The following is a 23,200-nucleotide window of genomic DNA, read 5'->3' on the forward strand; positions in this document are numbered from 1 at the left end:
ACCGTGCCCTTAGATCCCATCCTCGTCGCCATGTCTCGGACGGCCAGAGCCGACTCGAGGTGATTTAGAAATTGCTCGTTCGTCAGGGCGGGCTGGTAAATGGAGAGGCAGACAAGGTTTAATGGTTGCAAAAACATTTACTTACGCCGCCTGTAGTTGCGACGCAGATGGTCCGGTCGTCTGAACAACTATGTGAGTTGTTCCAGCTGGCGAGGCCCAAGCCAGTTAATCCGTCCGCAATTTAAGCCGGCGGGAAAAGGGAACGTCTGGGATTGCGCTCGGCGACGGGAAGAGGGATCGATAGGTGATCAGTCTATCGACCAGCTAGCCGCAAGTCAGATCTCTTTAGAGGCACTTTGCAGCGTGCTCAAAGTTCTTCGACTTGGGCGGAAGTCGCGCGAATTTTTAAACGGCTAGCTAGCCAATTACTAGCCACTACGTGTGAATAATTTAGAACTGGTCAATAGCGGGACACAAATTTGCATTCGAATAGCGGGAACTCTTTGCACCATGCATTTCTGTGCTGCAAGAAAGAAATGCACCCTGCAAATTGGCGGGAACTCTCTTGCACCGAGGTTCTTCTGTGCAGCAAAAACTTTCGCTGTGCAAGAGGCTCTCATGTGGCAAGAAAATTCCATCGTGCCGAGGCACCAAACTCACTGGGTTGTGACACACCACACTTCTTTTTCCTTCCAAATCCCTCAGACCCACTAGCTGCTACTGATTGGCTGTAGATACATTGCCCTGCTATCCCCACACGTAGCTCCCATGGGTGCTTTACTTTTTACCTATCAGCTGTTGAGCGGCTGGATTGACCTCATTTCGGCTCCTACCTCAGTAGGTGTGTGAGGCTGTGAAGTGTTTCAACACCTGGAAAATTCTGAAGGGGCATTGTTAGTGGGCATTACTGAAAGGATTACAGGTCTCCTTGCATAAGGAGCTTGGTGAATGATTGCTGTGTGGATCCTCTCTGTTGGCCCTAGGTGTTCTCCAGAAGCTGTAACCATGGTAAATCCTAGAACAAGGAAGACTGCTAACTATAGGAGGAATGAACACATGTAATTCCTTTACATTTTTGTTGACATAGGGTTCGAGGACCTCCACGCTTGTGCTGATCCAGGAATCCCTGAACATGGATACAAGACCCCCAGTTCTGGCATTTTCTTTGAAAGTTCTGGAGTCCGATTTCACTGCCAAGAAGGATACAGACTTGATGGTCCTTCAAAAAAACTGTGTGAGAGACATTTTAATGGCTCCCTGAGCTGGAGACCAAGTGATATACCCGTGTGCCTACGAGGTGGTAAGTCAGTTTTGTTAAAGCATGTCAGAAATGTCAGCCTTATTGTCTGGATCCATCCCATGCAGAGTGCAGAAGGTTGGAGCCCATATGCTTATATGTTATTTGTATTTTCATTTCTGAGCTAAAGTTGTCAAAATAGATTAGTGTGGTGGGAAGGCGTGTGTGTGTGTGGGGGGGGGAGGGGGGGCAGGGACATAAAGGAACTTTAATGGTGACTAAGAAATAGAAGTAATAATGTTTCTCCTTTTGTCCAATTATAAGTTGATTTATTGTGGCTTTTGTTGATAGAAAGAAAACTCCCCCAATAACAGTATATTTTACTAGCCTGTCAAGTTAGTGCTCCTTTCTGTAAGATCTTACTATGAAAATGTAATTAATTGCTAATAGTACTAAAGATGAATGTTAATCAAAGGATTAACTATTATTATTATTACATATATGTAATGCATAATTCATTAGGGGAGAATAAGTATGGGAAGTAGTGGTTTATTGGCATACTATAATTTTACTACTAGGTAATCCAGACACTTATGGGGTAAAGCAACTTGATTTTTATTATACATAAATATGTTCAGAGTTTAAAAATATATCTTGTCTTAAGTAATTGGGACACTAAGTTATGTTTCCTTTTAAGAGATTTGATGGAATCAGGGTTAGACTAGCAAAACACAAACATAAATTTTGGCCAAAATTATGTGTAAGCAGTGCTTTCTATTCATTTCACCAAATACATTAAAATTATTCTTCTTCCTCCAAATGATTTATTTTTGTTCAATAGAGCTTATAATCAAGAATCATAAAAGCACCAGTAGGATTTATGCTGTATCTCTGTGAAACTTTTCAAATAATTTTTGGCCAGGAGAGTTATCTCTTTGTTGCATTATGAGCTAGGAGGCAGAACCTGAGCAGGTGGGTTTAGTGGAGTTACTCTGAGTATGTGTACACACACACACACACACACACACCCCTATTGTGTTGTGTTTTAGGGCCTGATCCTGTCCTCATTGAGGTCAATAGCAGGAATTCCATTGACTTCAGTGAATGCAAGGTCAAATTTTATTAAAACTTTCTGCGCTTAAAAAATATCTTTTCATAAGATCTTATGCATAAGGACCTAGAATATAGACTTGATAGTAGTCTCATTTGCAGCTAATTCTGTTTTTCTTTTTTTTTCAGTAAATCTTGTTGATTGTTTTTGTTCTTTATTTTAATTGTCCAGCATGGAGATCTTAAAGCAGAAATCTCCTGTTCCAGTCCAGTTAAAAACCACAATCCTAGGGAAGTATAATCCCATTTCACTTTTGCTAAAAAGACATATTTTATTACAAAATGCTTTGCATATTTCATACTGTAGCAAAGATAATCCTGTAGATATCATTCCATAAAATAGCAGTCATTTCTTGGTTTGGCTTCATTCTCTTGTAGCGTAAAAGAAAATCCTCCACATTTAAACAAGTGTGTGTGGGAGTGTACACACACACATATTTTATTCAAATATTCCCATATTTCATCCATTTGGCATAGATGCTCATCTTCTCCAAACAAATGATTTTTTGTGAAAAAAAATAAAATGGAGTAACAAAAAGAAACAACTGTTTTTAAAATGGGTAATAAACTAGGAGTGAAAAGCTAATTTTTAAAACATGTATTTTCTGTTAAACATTACTGAGTCTTTGCTGTGGGAGATTCTTCTCTGTGCACATGTCTACATGAGACACTAACTGTGTAGTAGCCTAATATTACTGCACAGTAGCGCATTACAGCACAAACAGTGCTAATATGCTACTGAACAATATTATTAGGCTACGACACAGTAGCATTACTAAAAAGGTGCACAAGTATACAAATACAGATGTCACTTGTATATTTATATACATATACTAAATTTAATGTACACTAACAACGGTGCATTAATGAATGTGTTGATGCACCCTGTATCTCTGAGACAGAATATGTATTACTTGCTACAGTTATTACACTAAGCACTAGTATGTTCTATTGCATATAAACAAACCCAGCTGAGTAGAAATCCATGGGTGAAGTCTTGTCCCAAGAAGGCAATGACAAAACTCCTTTTTTCTACAGTGAGCTCAATATTTCAGCCTGGGAGAATATCCAAAATATTGAGGGATGATCATGTGATAGTCTGAGTGATAACAGTTGCCCAGGAGATGATCGGTCATTAACTCCCAATACTGACTCTTTAAAATGTATTGCCTGTCAAGGCCCTGATCATTCAGAGCACTGAAACATGAGCTTAATTTTAGGCATGCAATCAGTCCTTTTTAAGTAACATATTTAACCATATGTTTACACGCTTCCCAATTAGGCAGTCTTTCCTAAATGTGAGGCCTAACACTATAGTCTAAACAGTCATAGACTTTAGTAACAGGGAGAAGCAGTTTGTTTTTCCCACTCTGCCTTTGCATAAAATAGTTCCTGGTTCAGAGGCATGTATTCAAGCCCATCTTTGGTTGCTTCTAGCTGTAAACGGGTCCCTGGTTGTTCAGGCTGGGGAGTGAAAGGCAGCCAAATGTTATACTAGCCACATCTCTTCCTTGTTTGATGTTGGGTATAGAAACCGGTATAGTTTAACCATGCTAGCTTGATGTGGGGGGATATTCACTCTGCTGGACATTTGACTTTGATGCATATGACATTCATCAGAGGGACTTAAGTACATGTTTATGGGCATTTCTGAATTGGGGCTGTAGTTATAAGACAGGAGTGATTGATGGGCAATACAGTAGGATGGCACTTTTGGGATCCATTTGAAGAGGATTTTTAAGCAATTTTGGAGTTTCATGGTATCTATCAAAGGCTTTGTGCTTGTCATAAAAGTCTTCATTGCAGAATTTTTTTCTTTAATAATGTGTGCAAAAATAGGCAGTAAATCTGGATTTCACAATGCAGTGTGTATCATTGTTACCTGTCACAAGGTGAAATACATGTGATAAACCTGGACACTTAAAGCAGAAGCTGAGTTTTGCACTTGCCACATGTAAAGAACTACATTTGTGCTTTATGTAAATCTGAGATGCTGCCATCTGGCTCATTAAAATACTTGTTTTTAATATGACTGCCTTAGTGTTGGAGCATTAAAAAAAACACCTAATGTATCACAATTTATTTTAAACTTTATCCCAGAAGCCTGACTTTTAACTAAGGACAGTTTGCATATATAAAATGATTACTCAGCAATTCACTAGAACAGTCTACTGTTGCTTTACAAACTAGAGCACTGATGCTGTTCCAAAGAGTATGGAATGACAAGCTGTATAAAGTTATTCACATAAAAATTAATCTCCAGGCTTACCTGGAGATTTTCAGTGAATTGATTTGATTCTGCAGGCTTGCCATTTCCTGTTAAGGTGCAGACTATCATAAGTGTCAAAACAAGCACACAGTTGCACAGCACAGCATGACTAGATACTTGATAAATGCATGTCTCAAAAATTTATTTACTTAAATTCCTTTGTTGTCTCCAGTGTGTGTGTTATGCCTGTAACTGCCATCAGTTCTTACGTGGTTGTACACATACATCTCAAAGTGCCTAAGTCAGACTTCTGTGCTTACTGTTTAAGAGTAAGAGGCTGTGTTTTTTGCATTTTAATCTTCTCTTACCTTGAATATGTGGCTGCTGAAACTGTTGGAATACTCCGAACAAGAGCTAATAGCTTCCTCTCAGGCTGAGTTTTTAGTCACAGTGCATTTGAAGGCTGCTTTCCAGTTCCTGAGCTACTGAGCACGCAGCTAGAGTAGGGTATCTCTACACTGTTGAGCCATAAATCATAGAGACGTATGTTTTGTCCTGCAGTTCCCAACCTGTGGAATGAAGAGGAAGTTACTTCCTTTCTCCCACATTGTGTTTGTCTTGTCTATTTAATTTGCCACATTTTCAGCATAGGGATTCACCCTTCCTATGGGTATGTCCACATGGCACAAAGCAGTGCTGATAGATACCCAAGCTAGTTCTCAGTGGGTTAAAATAGATACCAGAATCATTGCAACCATGTTAGTGCAGTGCTGAGGCTTGGTTTCTCATGATAAATTACTCCAGGCAGAGCAATCTGCTAACACACTTCTTCTTTTGGTATCCAAGCTACTTAGTTTAGATATTGCATAGCCAGGTGAAAATCCAGGGCAGGGTGCAGTGGTTTCCCACTTCAGTTCCTCCACTTCTGCCATTCATGGAAGCCCAGAGCTCCAACTTGTGGTGCCTGCCACATCTTTCTGGCCCCAAAGGCCAAGGGTACAATCCTGACTGTACCCCCACCCCCAATTCAAAATTGTAGATCCATTGTTGTGCAGATCCTGTATGTTGTACATACAGTGCTTAGAACAATACAGCATCAGTTTTAGTTGAGCCTTTAGGCACTACTGAAAGAAGAGTAATAACAGCAGGATTCTTGTGGTACTTCCTGGAATGTAATCTGTTTGTCATTGCCATAGTAATCATACCAGTGTAATTCTGCACTTACAGGCCACAGATAAAGTACATGTCACGCAGGTTAGCAGCTCCCTAATAACATACCCCAGATCAGTGGCTTTTTTCACGTTTGTGTGTACATGAATAGGCCATGCCCTGCCTCACAACTGCCTTTGATCACTGTTCTTGAGAGCAGGAAGGGTTATGAAATTCTTTCTGAAATCTTACTTGAACTGGGTCATGTATTTTTTCCATGCCGTGCTTTTTCAACTGAATGAAGCAGACAAAATGGAGAGATCATGCAATGAGCCTGCATATAAACCAAGGACCTCTTGGTGTAGCTGAGTTTGGGGCAGTTTAATAGTGACATGCCAAAATTCAGATCACAGTATTTTAAGCTGTAGCTTGAAATCACTTCCTTCCTTTAACACAGGCACATGAACTTCCAAAACTAGAAATCCTAATATGCACCATTCCATCTTTACCAAAGTTGAGCAAAGATGGAGAATTATACATGGGAAGTAGTAGCATCTGCAGGAGCTGCATAGCTCAGTTGGTAATGTGACTGACTACAGACTAGAAAAAACCTGGATTTGATCCTGGGTGAGGGCAGTGGGTTTCTACTAATTGTTTCCAGTTCCAGTGTGGCCCTGAGGCCCATCCAGCTTTCTATCCAGTGGGTACCAGGGGTTACCTGGGGGTGAAGGTGGATGGAGCATTATCCCCTCCTTGTGCTTAAGTTACAGAAACAGTGGAGCCTTGCCTCCACTGTTCCAATGGCCTGTAAATGGGATGCCGTTACCTTAACTAGTAGTATCTGCAGGCTGTGCCTCTATGAAAGATGACCTGCGTTTACAGTGTTTGGGCTCCTGGAGTTTCACAAATTATGTGCCCTGCTTAGAACATGGTTTAGGCCAGGGGCGGGCAATTATTTTGGGCAGAGGGCCGCTTACTGAGTTTCGGCAAGCCATCAAGGGCCGCATAACAGGCAGCCCAGGGCAGATTAATATTCATTTTCTAAAATTTTTAGGGGCCCTGCGGGCCGGATAGAATGGCGTGGCAGGCCGCATTTTGCCCACCCATGGTTTAGGCTCTCCTGGTTTAAAATATAAGTATTAAATTTAAATGGATCATATGAAACATCTCCAAAATAGAATATATAAGTAGCACACTTTTCTCTTTAATGCTGTGTAAAGATTAATAATTACATGGTATGGTTTCCAGGTTCCAGTGTATTTGCTGCAAAATACTTGAGAAAAACACACACATTTTCTGGGGCCAAGAAGTTTTAAAATTGAATCACTTATTCTCAGCTGTTCCAAATGGAATCTGTGCTGGCTAATGCAAGTGCCAAAAGGAAAGACCATAACACTTTATTCATGATTAAATGCTAAACAATATAAATTCCCCCAGCGAGAAACTAGTTTGCTCAGAAGAGTACAGTAGGTTGTATTACTGTGGATACAAGGGTCTGGAAGCAACTGAAGCTTGCAATAGGCCTATTATCTACGCCAGCCTAGATGTAGCAGGCCAATAATGGTACAGTGAACAACTGTCACTGTAGTCTGCCAACATCCATCTGATTAAAATGGTTCAATCTACAGCTGTCATTTGGGATAATAGGAATGAAGTCACTGTAATAGATTGTTGTTACAGGATCAATTTCCCCTGCTTTGAAAATAAATTCTCGTATTTCACCTCAGCATATACTCTGCCTCTGTATTTATGTAGCAATGGAACACCATTATCCCAAGAGTGAGCTGTGTATTGGCATTATCTCTTGTCATTCGCCCTCAGCTTCTGAGTCAGGCAGAAGATCAGGTTCTTTATCTTTGCTATTCCATTCTTGAAGACTTTCACTGAAGTCTCCTTGTGGCAGCATTAAAATTCATCGTCATGCCTTGCTGTTTGCGGCATCATTTTGGACTCCTGTGCTCACTGTCTTATTTGAGGAGATCCCAGTGTTTTGAGACTGTTTAAATATTGGGCAAGGTGTGATTAGTACACTTATTAGGTGATTAGTACACTTATTAGGCTATGGCATAGGTACTCTAGAAATGAATAAATAATATAAACCTTTTGGTTTCTGGTCATCTGCAGCACTAGACATACTGCTATCATCACTCGGAGTCTTAACTAGGAATTTTGGCACCCTGGGCAGAGATGCCTACAAACAGGTGCCAAATGCCAGAGTCTTGCCTCCCCATACATGGGCTTCCGGTTCTGTGGTGTGGCTTGGACTCCCTGGGGGCTACCATTTTGGTACCTCCTCCAAATCAGAGCCTTGGAACTGGTGCTTTTCTTGCTTACCCCTGGTTACACCATTGTCACTACCCATTAATGTTCCCATGGATAGCAGTTGCACTCTGTCTGAATACCTGGCAAACAACACCAGCAATCAATCAATTAAAGGTATCAGGGGAAATCATTAACTAGTACTTCTTTCTAGGTCACATAATATAAGACTGGCAAATACGATGTAATCTCAAAATGATAGCTATACGCTAAAAGTGTAAAGGGATGTAGGTTTAGATTGGAGCAAGGAACAACTCTCCAAAAAATGTTGGTGAGATTTGGTGACTGAAAGAGTCACTGAAAAACTGAAGGAATCATAGGACATCATTTATTTCCTCACTCTTGCTAATTGTTCATCTAGTCTAATTCAAAATTGTCTCTGCCTTGCTTAGACATTATGCCTCTAACAAGCAAGCAGCTTGAAAGCAAGATGTTACAATTCGTCCTCTATGTGGATGATCATGACTGGTTACTAAAATTAAATGTAATATTACTCTGACCCCCTAGGGAAAAAAACTGCTAGAGAAATAGGCAGAAACTTTCTCTTGTTTCACTAAAGTATGGAGCTCCCAAGTGGTTTTTAAAACAGGCTTCTTTTTTGATAGATGTTGCACTCCAAATGGCAGGTGATCATCTCTCGGGACAGAAATGTTTGTAAAGCCGCACAAAACAGGCTTATGATTTTTTTTTTATTTGGAGCATTTTAGTCTCCTTATGTTTTCTGGTGCTTAGTAATTCTTTACTCCTGGTTCTGACCTAGATTGCTTACTGGCATCCAAACAGATGATTTCATGGATATATTTCTTCACATTTTTTCCTTTCTTTAATCTTATTTCACATTTATGAGGAGGATAAACTTTGAATCACCTCTGCTGTCTTCACTTATCCATTTGCCTGGCCTTTAGCAATGTAGTGGCAGCAAGGTTTTTTTGCCAGCCTCTTTTTCCTGCCCAATCTTCCACCCTCTGTTGTATTTATTTATGTATTATTCCATCTAAACACCACTCTGCTTAGTACCACAGTGTATTTGTGCCCATATATCACTACTACACTGATTCTCCATCATGCTTCATTTAGCAAACAAGATTTTCAAAGCTGGCAATTGATTTGGGTCCAGTTAGGTTTTGTGTATCTAAATGGAGACCACTGAAAGAAGCCTGCTTTGAAAGGGAAAATGCTGAACATTTTCTGAAAATGAGGCACTTTGAAGACAGTATTTTGGGCACCCAAAAACAGAAGCATTGAAAGTTACTAGTTACTTTAGAACATCTTGGCAAATTAATTCGCTTGAGTCCTGATTTGCTACTGTTTTACTCTAGTCTTATATTGCTGTGACTCAGTTGACTTCAGTGGAGACACTGATATTAAACTGGTATGTATAATGCAGTACAAAATCAGGGACTTTTCTTTATCCTTTGGATTAATATATGAAATCCACTATATGTCTCTTAGAAACAGACATTATTCTCACAATAATTTTACCTTATTCGGCATCTCTGCATTGAGGGCATACAGGCTAAGGAAGATAGGTACATACGTGAATTAGGACTCAGTGGCCTTTTTATGACCACAGGTGTCTGTAAAATTAATAACATGATGTGATCATAGGAAAGCAGGGCTGGAAGGTCTTCACAAGGTCATCTACTCCAGCCCCCTGCTCAAGGCAGGATCCTCCCTGACTAAAACAGTCCAGCCAAGTGTCTGTCTAATCTGTTCTTGAAAATTTCTAGGTATCCCGTGTAAATGCTTGACTATTCTCAGAGTCAGAAAGATCCTCCTAATGTCCAGCCTAAATTTCCCCTGCTGCACTTTGAAGCCATTGCTTCTAGTCCTGTCCCCCACAGCCACAGAGAATAGTCTGTGTCCCTCCTCTCTGTAGTTGCCTTGCAGGTATTTGAAGACTGTTATGAAATCCTCCCACCCCCCCAATCTTCTCTCCCCCAGACTAAATAACCCTAGTTCTTTTAGCCTTTCCTCATAAGTCTTGCCTCCCAGGCCCCTATTCATTTCTGTTGCTCTGCGCTCAGCCTGTCTACATCCTTCTTGAAGTGTGGAGCCCAAAACTGAACATAATACTCCAGGTGAGGCCTCACCAGTGTTCACCAATGATTTCCTTGTTTAAATGTGTTTCCTGCTTTAGTATCTGTGATTGATTATCATGTAGGATGCAAATAACCAAAAAAAAAATAGAATGAGCGATAAAATAAGGTGTATTTTGCTGTTAGCTGAAGCTTGACCATCTCTGAATATAAATATAAATATGTAAACTATGTTCCACAGCATCTAAACCTAAAAGGAATGTAGAGGGCTCTTTAGATTAAATCTGCTGCCTTGCTGCTTTGCAGATTCTCAGGTAATGAAGAGATATGGCTACAGATATTTAGGCATAATACTTCTGCGGGGGACTTAATTGATATACAGCTGAGATTGTGGAATGAAGGTCTGTTATGTATGAACTCTGGAACAGATCTGTGTGGACCCTGCTGAATGTACTTGATGTGTGTTCTCTTTTTTGATTAAAATGTAATTGTCCTCATTTCTCACACTGTACCAGCATTTCATCCTTTCTTTTCTCTCTTCTCTTACACTAAGGCTGCTTGCCCCTGCTGCTTACACTGGCTTACTGTATGTGCAGTTTAACTTGTATATCTGATAAAAAGGGAATATTAATAATGACCTCTCTAAACCCTACCTTGACCTAAGCCCTATATACCTCCGTGTTCACAGAATTTGGAAATATGAACCTTTATCATAAGACTGCAGACGAGTATCATACAACAGATATAGAATTGATGGGTTGCTGGAGAAAGTATATATTAACTGAATTGCATTTTTTTGCTCTGTAGTGTGCAAACTGTCTAACTGGAATAGATATATTATGGTTTAACTTTGCTTAAGAGCTTGACTGTCAAATGGCTGGCTATGAATTTTTTTAATTAAGTTAATAATATTTTTTTATGAAGTCACAGATTGCCTTGTTCCACATGTTGAAGATGCAGAGATTCATAACAAGACATACAGGACTGGAGATCAGTTAATAATCAGCTGTCATGAAGGATTCCAGATCCGTTACCCTGACTTAGACAACATGGTTTCAGTATGTCAAGACGATGGAACATGGGATAATCTGCCCATTTGCCAAGGTTTTGTACATCAGAAAATCCTATTTTATAGTTTGTGTACCTTGTATTTTTTTTCCTGTTACTGCAGAGAATAGAAGTGATCTGCTCTGTCCCAGTTACAGAGCATTCTAATAGTACTTCTGCAAAGGCTTTTGGATTTGCTCACCCTATGTATTCCCTGGAAAAAATAAAATTCCATGTTCTTTACCATACCTTTAACATAAAATAGTATTTTAGATGTTATTTGCTAGTTTAAAATCTGAGACAAGCCTGTCTTTCCTTTTAATAAAACATGGTGCAGCCCACCTCAGTGAGAAGACCACCACAAAGTCTTGGAGACCACACAAGCCGTGGGCCCACCTGTGGCTCTGTGGCTCACTACCAGCTTTGGTGAATGAGCTATGCTTTTAGCTGCCTTTTGCTTTTGTGAGCCCAGTGAAGTGGACATAGGGAGAAGAGGATAATGACATAAAACAGTGTACAGGGCCTAATTTGGCATAGGAGTTAGTGTTAGTAATGGTGTTTGAAAAGGAGAAAACCCAATATAAGTAGTATCTAGATTGGGAAAAGTAGGAGGAGCTAAGATGGCTGTAGTGCACATATGCTAACTAACCCTCATCTATGATCTTTTGCCCTCTAGCAAGCAGAGGTTAGTATTTTTTACCTCAGTTAGCTGGCTGAGGTTGATTCTAGGCTTCCCCTGAAGCAAACCTTGATCAATTAAATAGAGATAAGGGGCATTTATACACATACTTGTTAGGTCTCGGAAGTGCCAGAGATCCATCACTTCAATTAATTGAGTCTGCTCTGCACGGGAGCTGATGCGCATCATGCTGCGCCACTTGTATAAGTGGCAAAATGCGTGTCAGCACGGAGAAAATGGTGGCAGTGCACTTTTGAACAAAAGCACCTCCGAGGTGTTTTGTTCAAAAGCACACCGCCGCCACTTTCTTCACATTGGCACACATTTTGTCACTTATACAACTGCAAATGTCACAGCACTCGGTGTTTTTTGAAGTGCCCGGCGTGGCAGCACTTGTACATGTAAGAATACCCAAGAGTTTAACCTGTATCCATGTTAAGGAAAAGGTTGGGGTTTGTTATGTTATCTAACCCCCACTTGACTTTGATCTCTATTTGTAATCTAAAGCCCTATGTGTCTAATACAGTTTAAAAAGTGAGGCTTGACCATGTGAAATGCTGAGCAAAGTGAAGTCAGTGGGTATAATGGGTGCTTGCCCTCTCAGAGTAAGATAAGACTTTATGTTTGGAGCACAATAGGGAATTCCATAATGAAGTACTGTATTTTAACAGAATTAGAGTTTTAGACTGTTATGACTTCTTATTATCCTGGTGCAAAGGCATCTTACATCAGTTTTATAGATCCTGTTGTTCTGCTAATAGTGCTCCCTCTCTCAAAATTCAGGGAGATCAGAGAAATCATAAAATTAATCTAGCATAATCACACTCTGCTGAAAACAGACAGTTGCTAAAAACACTATAGCTAATATAGAAGAAAATGTAAGTCCTTGAGTTCCCAGGGGCTTTATTTTTTAACATGGTGTGTGATTCTATGCATAATTCATAAAGAAATGAGAGTTCTTTGTGGCACTTGCACACTGAAGTTTGGGCAAATGGAGCTGGCCTAGCTTAGTCATTTAGATAAAATGAATTGTATCTATGGGTTTTAGCAAAACAAGCAGAGCCTTTAAGGAAACCAGTCTTTCCAGTCAAAAGAGTAAATGCACTTTAAAACATTGCATTCCGCTTCAAAGGGAATTTGTTTGTGATAATTTTAAGTGTACTTGCCATTTTTAAAGAAATGGTAATGAACACCAAAGTGCTGTCTGTCCTGTGCATAGGAGACTTGGTCCTAGAGTTAACAGGTGGAACCTTTCTGGGTTGTTACTGAAATGAGCCATTATATCTATTGGTATGTTGTTTTCCTCAACTGTGATATCAGAGACCTGGAATAGAAACAGCTGTTGCCACAAACTCCTCTGCTGCAGCGTGTTCAGTTTTCTGCTAAAACCTCACATCTCCTCATGTTTAATTCAGTCATTGCCACATTTTTTAAAAAGTAAATACCATTCTAGTAAAAGGTACCAGGCCAAGAGCTCTAGAGTGCTATATTCTGTAGGCCCAGTGCAGGCTTCCTCACATTGCCTTGGCAAGTGCTCTATAACCTCTTTCTGGGCATCCCAGGGCAGTGTTTGGTCTATCTGTTAGGACAGCAACTGAGGACATTAATGTGATATCAACATTAGGACTTGGACCAGCAACTGATTCTTGGCATTCCCACTGCTTGTGGGTATGTTTCTCTTTTCCATACAAGTTACTTTATACTGTCAGAACCTTGTAAGGAACCTTAGAGTAAATGAGAATCGAGGGCAGTGACTTTGGCCATTGGATAATTATGACAGTAACCTAGAACCAAATAACTTTGTTTTTTATTGCCTCCACTTCCCCATTCTTCATTTTTCACCAAATTAAACATTTTGGCAAAATGAAAAGCAATACAAATTTTTAAAGCTGAAAAGATTAATTCAGTCTCAGTGTGCTCATACGGTGAGTGCGCGTGTGGTTTGCAGTACCACAGACCTGTCCACGATGCCACAAACTGCACACACTGTACATGCAGGCATTTGCTGCACTGCTGATTTGCAGTGCAGTGGAGTTTTTTTGACACTGGGAGATCCCATACTCCAGCTGCTGGCCAGGCTTTGCACACCCACAACGCTGCCTAGGGAAACTCCTAGGACCTCAGATAAGGCTTCTGGGCCAGCCTAGGTGCTGGCTCCAGCCTCCCCTACCCCACCTGAGACAACTTGCCATATGTCAGGGCACACATTCAGGGGTCTTCCCCAGCAACAACTAAGCAGCAGGACAACTATAGTTACTGCTGTTTGTCCCCAGGGACGTACATGCCCATAGAATTAACAGGTGGACCTGTTAACTGTATTTGAAAGTAGAGGAACATGTATATATATTTGACCTTATAATTATACTTTAGAGATTAAATAACAAGCCAGTTAACCAAAAGACAATCTTTAAATACAAAGCATGAATGTAACTCATATATATCATCACATCTGACTTTGAGGAAGCAGGTTTCTTTTGTGTTTCTTTTGTGTATATTGGCACAGGCTATTATTCTGAGGTTTATTTTTAGAATGTAGACATCTAGTGTGATTCCTAGGAGCACATATACACCTAATGCCCATGAAAATCCCACTGTATGCTTATAGGTACCTTTCAGTGCCTAAAGACCATTAAATATCTGGTCCTAAGAGCCAAAATTATTTCTGGTATAATTTCACTGAAGATAAATTTGGCCTGTTTCAAAGTCTGATTCTTTGTTGCTGTCACACAACAGACTGGTTATTTTTTCATGTAGGAAGCCAGTATAAACTGTTCTGTCTGCAGAAAATTGATGTGTTCCATATTTGGCCCAGCAGAAAAAGCAATAGGCAATAAATAGGACTAGTGCAGTTTTAGTTAAGTAAGGACGTTAAGGAACCAATAAAATAGCCATTAATAGCTATTTTGTGGAGAACTGAATGTACTGCAACAAGCTTTATTTTCCCCATGGGCAGTGCCCAGACTAATTTACTTACCTTTTCAGCTACATTAGAGCCTGTTCCTTAAAGAATGTTGTCTGGGTATCTCAAGCAAGGAAAACTGAATATGAGCAGCTCCCTATTGGACATGCTCAAATTGTAGGACACAGCATGTAGCATTTTTTTAAAATCTATTTTTGGATAAAGAAAGATTCCAATTTTTTACAGCTGGTATAACAAGCCTTAAAATGATGAGTCCATGTGACCATCATCAGGAATTCCTCAAGGTGACAAGAGCCTTATTAAGGCTAGTTGTTGCCATACCATGCAGCTTCTGTTTGTCTCATCAGTTTTTACAAGATTTCTTTTCATTCTTAGATTACTAATCATGTTTCCTCAAAAATCATTGCTGGTCACTTGCCAGTGATGTTTGCCAACCAAAAAGGGTCATATTTAAGGCAATAAGGGAAGTAATTTTGCTAATTTTTCCCAATGCACAACTTGAAATCTTCAGTCTGAGTATCAGCTCAAAACAGTAGTTGCTCAAAATAGTGGATATATATTAATCGGATATCATTGGATCATGAGTGACCATGTGATAAACTTCCTTTTATTTATAACATCCTATCATTTATGAAGCGCACTATTGGCTTTTGCAGTGTCAAACTTATAAAATCTGCTTTAATTTGATCAATACAGGCCAAATACATCCAAGATGTAACTTTACTTAAGTTAAATTTGGCCCTTTCTAGATAATCTTAGGCCACAGTTTTTGGAAATTACTTCTGATCTTGAGTGCCACAGCTTTTTGGTGTCCAGTTTGAGGCACCAGAGCTTTTGAACATTAATTAACTTTAAGCTGTCTCAACTGAGGTCCCAAAATTACTGGTCATTTTTTAAATACTTAGCCCCTTTCTTGCCACACTTTGTAACATTGGTAATCTCAGCATTAAAATAACTTAAGAGACTGCCTATTTAAGGAGAGCAATAAAGCCCATGGTTTTCTATTAGCAACAATTTATTAAGGGATTTCATCTCAAAATAATTAACAGCTTCTAGTCTAGTGAATATTTGAGGTTAGAAAACAAAGCATTGCAGCTTGTAAATGGGCACTTATGAATTTTCAGCACCAATAGCCTACATTGGCAGAATGTGTGGGAAAGCAATGAAGGAACTTTAAATGGAGTAATGAAGCTTTTGCATCTGACAGGATGGGCATACCAAGAAGTTACTGCAAGATAAATGAGGGCAGGAATTTGTGATGTACTAGCTGTACTGCAACAACTGTCTATGTGCATGGTCTTTCCTCCTAGTAATAAATGTAAAGGAGTTTAGCCTTCAATGAAAATGGTGTAACTTTCCTTGCGTGTACTGAAAGGTAAGAACATGCACATAGGTTATTATTGCAGAGTAGCTGACACGTGGGTAACTTGCATCATGGCTAACTTCAGTAATTTGTTAGTGTACTGTATCCTGAGAGAGATTAAGTAGGACTGGGGGAAATATTATGCTTTTTAACTTGGGAACTATAAACAGGATATGTTAATATGACTGAGATAAACACCTCATAATAAAAGATGCCTCCCTCTTCTCTAATTTGCAGGTTGCCTGAGGCCACTGGTTCTTCCTCATAGTTACATTAATATATCTGAGTTCGAGTCCTCCTTTCCAGTAGGAACTGTGGTATATTATCAATGCTTTCCTGGATATAAACTAGAAGGGGCAGAGTTCCTTGAGTGCACGTATAAACTTATCTGGTCAGGTAGCCCACCTAGGTGCCTTGACGTGGAAGGTAAAACATCTTACTGTTTTGTTTTGTGTTTTAATTTTGGACAGTTAACAGTCTATCTATAATTGTAATTTAGGATTATGATCCCAGGACCATTTTGCATAGTCTATCCTCAGGATATGTATAGCATGTCCATTCAAGCTCCTCTTTTGAAATGTGTCTTCTGTATATCTTGGAACACTAAACAGTTTAATTGTTAAGGTTACCTACATAATGTTTGTTCTCTTGGCTATTGTGATGAAAATACCTAAGTTCTTATTAGTGAAGATTGTTTATATGTAAATCTAAACTGCATCATCTTTGCTTTTCTTATGAAAAGCTGAAAAAGTTACTGAATTTACTTGCATATAAGGACAGTTTGGGGAGCTGAAGATTTGGACACAATTCCCTTTTGAATTGAAAGCACTCTTAAATACTGATGAGTAACCTGTCTCAGTTCAGCTGGTATGCCAGGTGTATACACATGTTCATGCTGCATGACTTTGCATTGAGAATCCTGGATGTACTAGTGAAAAGTAATGCAGTAATGGAGTTTCTTATCGCTTATTTTTAAATAGCAATCCAGGATCTTGAATCCAGAAATGACTGTGTGCTTAAGGGGTTTCAAGTACAGAAACTGATTTTATGATTTAATCTCTCTTAAAATCAGGAACAGAATCACAAAGTAGCCCTGCATAAATATTTGTTCTTGTTTTATTTCTTTTAGTAGCACATGACATACATAACTAAAAAATAATCATCATATGAAAAGCCTCTGTCAGATATCATCAAAGCATTTAAGGAGAGTACAACATAAAGTAGGATAAAGTAGAAATGAGTCTTTAATGAGCTAGATAAGAGCATTAAACCCATATACAGAAGTGGATTAAACAGAAAATGCTGTATGCATCACTTCCTGGCTCTTCTTTACCACAGATGAAAATCAAACTACTGGTCCCTTTTCCTGTCAAAGTACGTGGCAAAACTCCCATTGACTAGTAGTTTTGCCATGAACAGGGCTGGGTTTTTAGCACCCTCAAATCATCATGAGAGGCTACGGGACCTGAATCTGTTCAGCCTTCACAAGAGAAGGCTGAGGTGGGACCTTGTGACCGTCTATAAACTCACTAGGGGGGACCAGAAGGGTTTGGGGGAGACCTTGTTTCCCCCAGCACCCCCCGGGATAACAAGAAATAACGGCCACAAGTTGTTGGAGAGTAGGTTCAGATTAGACATCCGTAGGAACTACTTCACAGTTAGGGCGGCTAGGATCTGGAACCAACTTCCAAGGGAAGTGGTGCTGGCTCCTACTCTGGGGGTCTTTAAGAAGCGGCTCAATGCCTACATGGTTGGGGTCCCTTGAGCCCAGTTTCCCTCCTGCCCAGGCAGGGGGTCGGACTTGAAGATCTACAAGGTCCCTTCCGACCCTACTTCTATGATTAGTATTTGTATCAGAGCAACACCCAGGCCTCTATTGAGCTAGGTACCGTATTTTATGTGTACAAGTTGACACAGCGTATAAGTCGGCCCCATATTTCTGATCAAAGAAGTTAGGATTTTCTTATAAGTCAACCTCACCGCTGCAGCTAGAGCCCATGAGCCGCAGCCGGGTGGCCAGCAGCAGAGCTTAGCATGGGGGGCTATGAGTGGCTCCTGCCCAGCAAGCACTGCTCGCTGCTACCGCTCTGCACCCTGGTGCTGTTGGTGGGGAGCCACTCACTGCTACTGCTCTCTGCACTGGTGCTGCTGGGGGTGGGTGGTGGCGCTGTGGCTTCCGCACTGTCGAGCGGTGGCTCCATCCTGCTGACCAACATATACCTGCAGGGCAGCCCCTGGGTTGTGGGTAAGTGTCCCTGGGCCAGACTCAATGGGCATGGGGTTTGGGCCCCCAGCCTAGCTCCAGGGTGTTGGGCAGGAGCAGGGGGGAGGCAGGAGCCTGGCCTGGCCTCAGTCAGCACCAGGGAAGCCCCTAGATGCCAGCATGCAACCTCCCGATGTGGTAGGGAGACAGCGTAGAGTCTGGCTAAAGTACTGATATGGTGTATGAGGTGGAAATTTAAGGGGAAATATTTTGGCATCAAATCTCAACTTATACACTATGAAATATGGTACTTTAAAATATGAGAGTGAAAGAGAAACTCTGTCCTGAAAATCTTGTGTTCTGAATAGACATGATAAGTATCAAAGTCTCCAAGATGGGGAACTGAAGTAGAAAAGAGAGAGAGAAAAAAAAATCTTGCTCAAGGTCACACAGCAAGTCTGTGGCAGAACCAGGAAATGAACCCAAAATGGATGTGTCCCATATTTGGCCCAGAAGAGCAAGCAATAGGCAATAAGTAGGACTAGTGCAGTTTTAGTTAAGTAAGGGGGTTAAGGAACCAGTAAAATAGTCATTAAAAGCTATTAAATGTGCTGCAACAAGCTTTATTTTTCCCACAGGCAGACTAATTTACTTACCCATTCAGCTACTTCAGAGTATATTCCTTAAAATTGTTGTCTGGGTGTCTCAAGCAAGGGAAACCAAAGATAAGCAGCATCTTATTGCCCATGCTCGAACTGTAGGACACAGCATGTGGCTATTTTTTATAAATTACTTTTGGACAAAGTAAGATTCCAGTTTTTTACAGCTGGTATAGCAAGGCTTAAAATGATGAGTCCATGTGACCATCGTCAGTAATTCCTCATGGTGATAAGAGAACTATTTAAAGCTATTTGTAGGCATACCATGCAGCTTCTGTTAGATGCATTAGTTTTTACAAGGTTCTGGCTTATCCTTCCCCCTTGTTACATTTTTCACAATTCTTTTTATATTGCAACTAAAACTTTTCTTGGTGATTTCTAGTTGGACTCTCATATACTCTGGGCAGAAGCAAGCCACAAAAGATTGGGATAAGCACCCAACACCTCCAAGAATGGGTTCTATGGTATTTGGGGTCCTTCCAGTTTCTGTGGGGGAACAATGATCAATAGCATTGTAGGACCCCAGCTGACCATTTCATTTCAGAGCTGTCAAGGAGGAGTGCTTTAAGTGGAGCACAGCACAGTTTTAAACTTTCATTTTTCATTTTCATTTTAGAATTCAGTTTTTAAACTTCCATCCACATTTGATTATTTTGCCCTAAGTGACTTAATGAAGGAGCATCAGACTCTAAGGAGATCTCTTTCCAACTATAATTCTCCTTTCACATCTGTTATTCTGCAGCTCTCACTGAATGTACCAACCCCACTTTGCAATGTACCTACCATATATTACAACTATCTTTGTATTATAATGTACCCAGCAACATTTTTCATGGAGGAGATATACAAATGGCAAATTAATTCCATTAATTTATTTTCATTGATCAATACTAAATTAATTTAACAAAATGTCCTGTTTTATTCTTTAATATGGAATTGATTAAAAGCAAATAAATACTATAATGCTTTACTAAACATTTGTACTGCTTGTATTTCACTGCAAGCAATTTTGATTATAATTTCCTCCTCTTCATTGTCTGCAGGCCTCAACAATTTGCAAACTGCATTAAAAAGACATTTGAGGTATCTTTACTAAATCTCTCTGCAGTCTAATAGCAGACTTTATAGTGATTATCCCAGTTTTGGAAAATAAAGATTTAGTTGTGCTCTGTACTACCTCAAAGCACAAAAATGTTCATTTTGTTGCACATGCCACACTTTTGGTTACATTGCAGTTGACTCTCCATCTAAACATGAGCTTTCAGATCCCATGGAGTCTGGAACAGCAGCAATCACACATGTTGTCTGAGAATCTTATGAATTTTGCCTTTTCTAAACCACATGAGCTAAATTAATTTCAGATGTAACTCTGCTGAAATGGGTGGAGCTACACCAGGAAATCATTTGGCTTTCTTCCCCCTTGCCCCTACTTGTATAGCTGTAGTATTTGTTTCATAACTAATGCTTCTATATATACTTTACTTTACTAGGTGTTTTGTATTCTCAAGGCTCTCAAAGCATTTTGTGTACTTTACATGTAGAATCAAAATAACTGGAGATGGAAAGAAACTATTAGTTCATCTCATTCAGCCTTTCACCACCAACACAGGATTCTGCCCTATGATATGCTTTTAATGCTTAAACTGGTCTAATTTTTAGTGCTTCCATGCATGGAGCTTCACCAGGTCTCATGGGAGACTCTTTTCTACTCATGCAGTTCTTGCTGTTGGGGAGGAAGTTTTTTTTCCTTATAAATAACCTAAATGTTTTCTTTCACATATTCTGTATGGAAATTGCTTTACCCAGTGTTGAAATGCAGCCTTCCCTGTGGTGGTATGAAGCAGCTGTTTAGAAACAGCTGTTTTATATCTGATAAGGGAAAATGTTCTAGGCAGTGAAGAGCACAGTGTCTATAGTTAAAGTTGTCCATTGCTTACCTGTTTTCACTTGCTTATGGCATTGCCAAACTTAAACCACCCAGATTTGAATTTTTCCATTTCAAGTATCTGCCTCAAGCTGAATTGTTAAAGTTGTTGGAGCTAAAATGGCTCAGATGCTTCTGAGAACGAGGTGAGGGTAAAACGCATTGTTTTGCCAATGCTAAATTCTTACAGTTGTTTGCCTGGGAAGACCAAGCACTTTTCGAAATTGGTGATAAACAGTGTTTGAAGCAAAAGTTTGAAATATGGCCTTTGAATTTAGGGCATCCCTTGTGCTGTTCTTCAGAAAATCCAGGCACATTTTGCCATGTTATAAGACTGAGAAATCATTTGTATGCACTTAGAGGAGATTGCACGTGCACTAGGCATGTTTTCTCACTTTGCCATTCCTTCTTACTGGCCAGATTGTACACATGCCACCCCAGTCACTAGCCGGAATTTTTCCTGCAATTGCTTCCCTCAGCTGCTAGCAGCCCCTATGGAGGTCAACACCTGAACTGAAAGCAAAACTGCCCTCAGTGTTTCCCATGCTTAGGCCATGGACGCCTGAAAGAGAATGAGGAACAGCCTGACTGGAATGCAGTGGGGAAACATGTAAAGAGGAAAAGGATGCAGGGGAAGGAGCTATTGGCAAGAACTTGAGGGAGAAGGAAGATTAGGAATGGGAGGTGGAAGAAGAGGGACAGGAGCTGCGGAAGGGAAAGGTTAGGAGCGGTATTCAGGTGGATAAGAGGAGTTGTGGGTAGGACCAGAAGCAGAGGGAGGGTAATGGGGTACAGAAGCCAGAGAAGAGGCAGACAGGGAGAGGTGTTAGGTGTTTTAGATGGATATTAGGTGGGGAAGGGTCAGGGGTAGGAGCTGGTAGGGGGAAATGAGTCCAAAAGAGAAGAGGGAGACAATGGGGGCACTTACACAAATGTTTGGAAGCCACTTCCCATCGCACCCGTAACATTTGCACTTTACACAAAGCGCTTAAAGGTACAGCACAATCAAACTTAACAGACGTGAGGCATTTGAAGGTGGGGGCTTAGAGCCTCCAGGCACTGGCTGAGGCCAGGAGGTAGGGGGTGCTGTCAGAGGCCTCACAGCATACTCTGCTGGCTCCTCAGACCAATGCTGCCCCACTCCCTTGTATTGCAATTTTTCCAGATGTCTGCTGACTATGCCTGCTGGGTCCCCACTCCTCCCTGCCAAGAAAGCATTCCCTCTCCCCAGGACTCTCCCCTGTCAGGGAGCTCTCTCTGGGGGGCATCCACCATACAGAGCGAGCAGGCAGCTAGCAAAATTGTTCTGTAGTGGGGTGGGGGTGATCTGTCCAGCTTCACTGCTGGTTGCAGCAGGTCGCATGCAGTCTTCCCTGTGCCCTGCCTTAGCTGCTGTACCAGGACCTGAAGGGTGGAGGGCTGGGGAATCTGAGGCTCCCTGCCATGTGGGCCTAGGCTAGCTCCCCCAGAAGACCCCAGCAGGAGTAGCTGGGCTAGGCCCCCTGGCAGGGGTGCTTGGATTTGTCTCCGCCCCAGCTCCTGGTGTGAACACCTTGACAGCAGTCCTGGCTGCTGGTGCTGGGAGCTGGGGCAGAGGGGGAATCCAAGCACCCTTGCTATGCGGGCCCAGCCCTGCTACCCCTGCTGGGGTCTTTGGGGAAAGCTGGCTCAGGCCCACGTGCTGGGGAAGCATGGATTTCCCTTCCCTGCACCAGCTCCTGGCATGAGCACCCTAACAGCAGGGCTGGCTACCTTTCTCCTACTCCCTTCTCCTCCATTCCCTGCTGTGCAGGATGAGACTCTTCCTATCTGTGACAGCCCCACAAAGGTGCATGGGATGTGGATGTAATCACTCAAAATTAACCCTTGCAGGGAGCCTGTTCCTGAAGGTGCTCTGCCCTAATGCGCAGTCTAATACCTGATTTAACAATGGTTAATTTTCACGTGATCAGCTATTTTAAAAGTGCTCTGCAGCCATGAATGTTTGTTATATTATGGCTGTAGAGTGCTCTCAGGGACCTCATTGTGCAAAACATGTAACTTCTGTAAGTGCCCTGGGTGTGCAGGGTTAGAACTATCTGTAACCACTAAATACTGACCCTTTCATGTGCCGCAACTGAATTCAGTATTGCTGTGAAACCCACTGGCAGAGGGCGTGTTTCCCCCGCTTCCATCACAGTTCCACACAGAACAAAATATCTTCCTACTACTACCAGATACTCCATTACTATAATGGGTAACTACATGTGGTGGATCAAAAGATCAAAAACAGCCTAATGACTCATGTTAAGTGAATATGGTTCTTATGATAACATTTTAAATTAAAAAATTACTAAAGCAAT

The 23,200-nt window shown here is 40.9% G+C and overlaps 1 protein-coding gene across 1 annotated transcript in view; it reads left to right on the top strand.

Moving 5' to 3' along the window:
* LOC102374039 (sushi domain-containing protein 4-like) overlaps nucleotides 1-19,783 on the top strand; it is a 79,690-nt gene extending 59,907 nt beyond the window's left edge. Inside the window, exons 3-6 of the mRNA XM_025196930.1 lie at nucleotides 1,088-1,300; nucleotides 10,988-11,167; nucleotides 16,310-16,498; nucleotides 19,317-19,783. Of these exons, the coding sequence (XP_025052715.1) occupies nucleotides 1,088-1,300; nucleotides 10,988-11,167; nucleotides 16,310-16,498; nucleotides 19,317-19,444 (710 nt within the window). The 3' untranslated portion in view covers nucleotides 19,445-19,783. The remainder of the gene's footprint in view (nucleotides 1-1,087; nucleotides 1,301-10,987; nucleotides 11,168-16,309; nucleotides 16,499-19,316) is intronic.
* Nucleotides 19,784-23,200: the final 3,417 nt, after the last annotated feature.

This window comes from Alligator sinensis, unplaced genomic scaffold (assembly GCF_000455745.1).
Source record: "Alligator sinensis unplaced genomic scaffold, ASM45574v1 scaffold4_1, whole genome shotgun sequence".
Lineage (NCBI taxonomy): Eukaryota > Metazoa > Chordata > Crocodylia > Alligatoridae > Alligator > Alligator sinensis.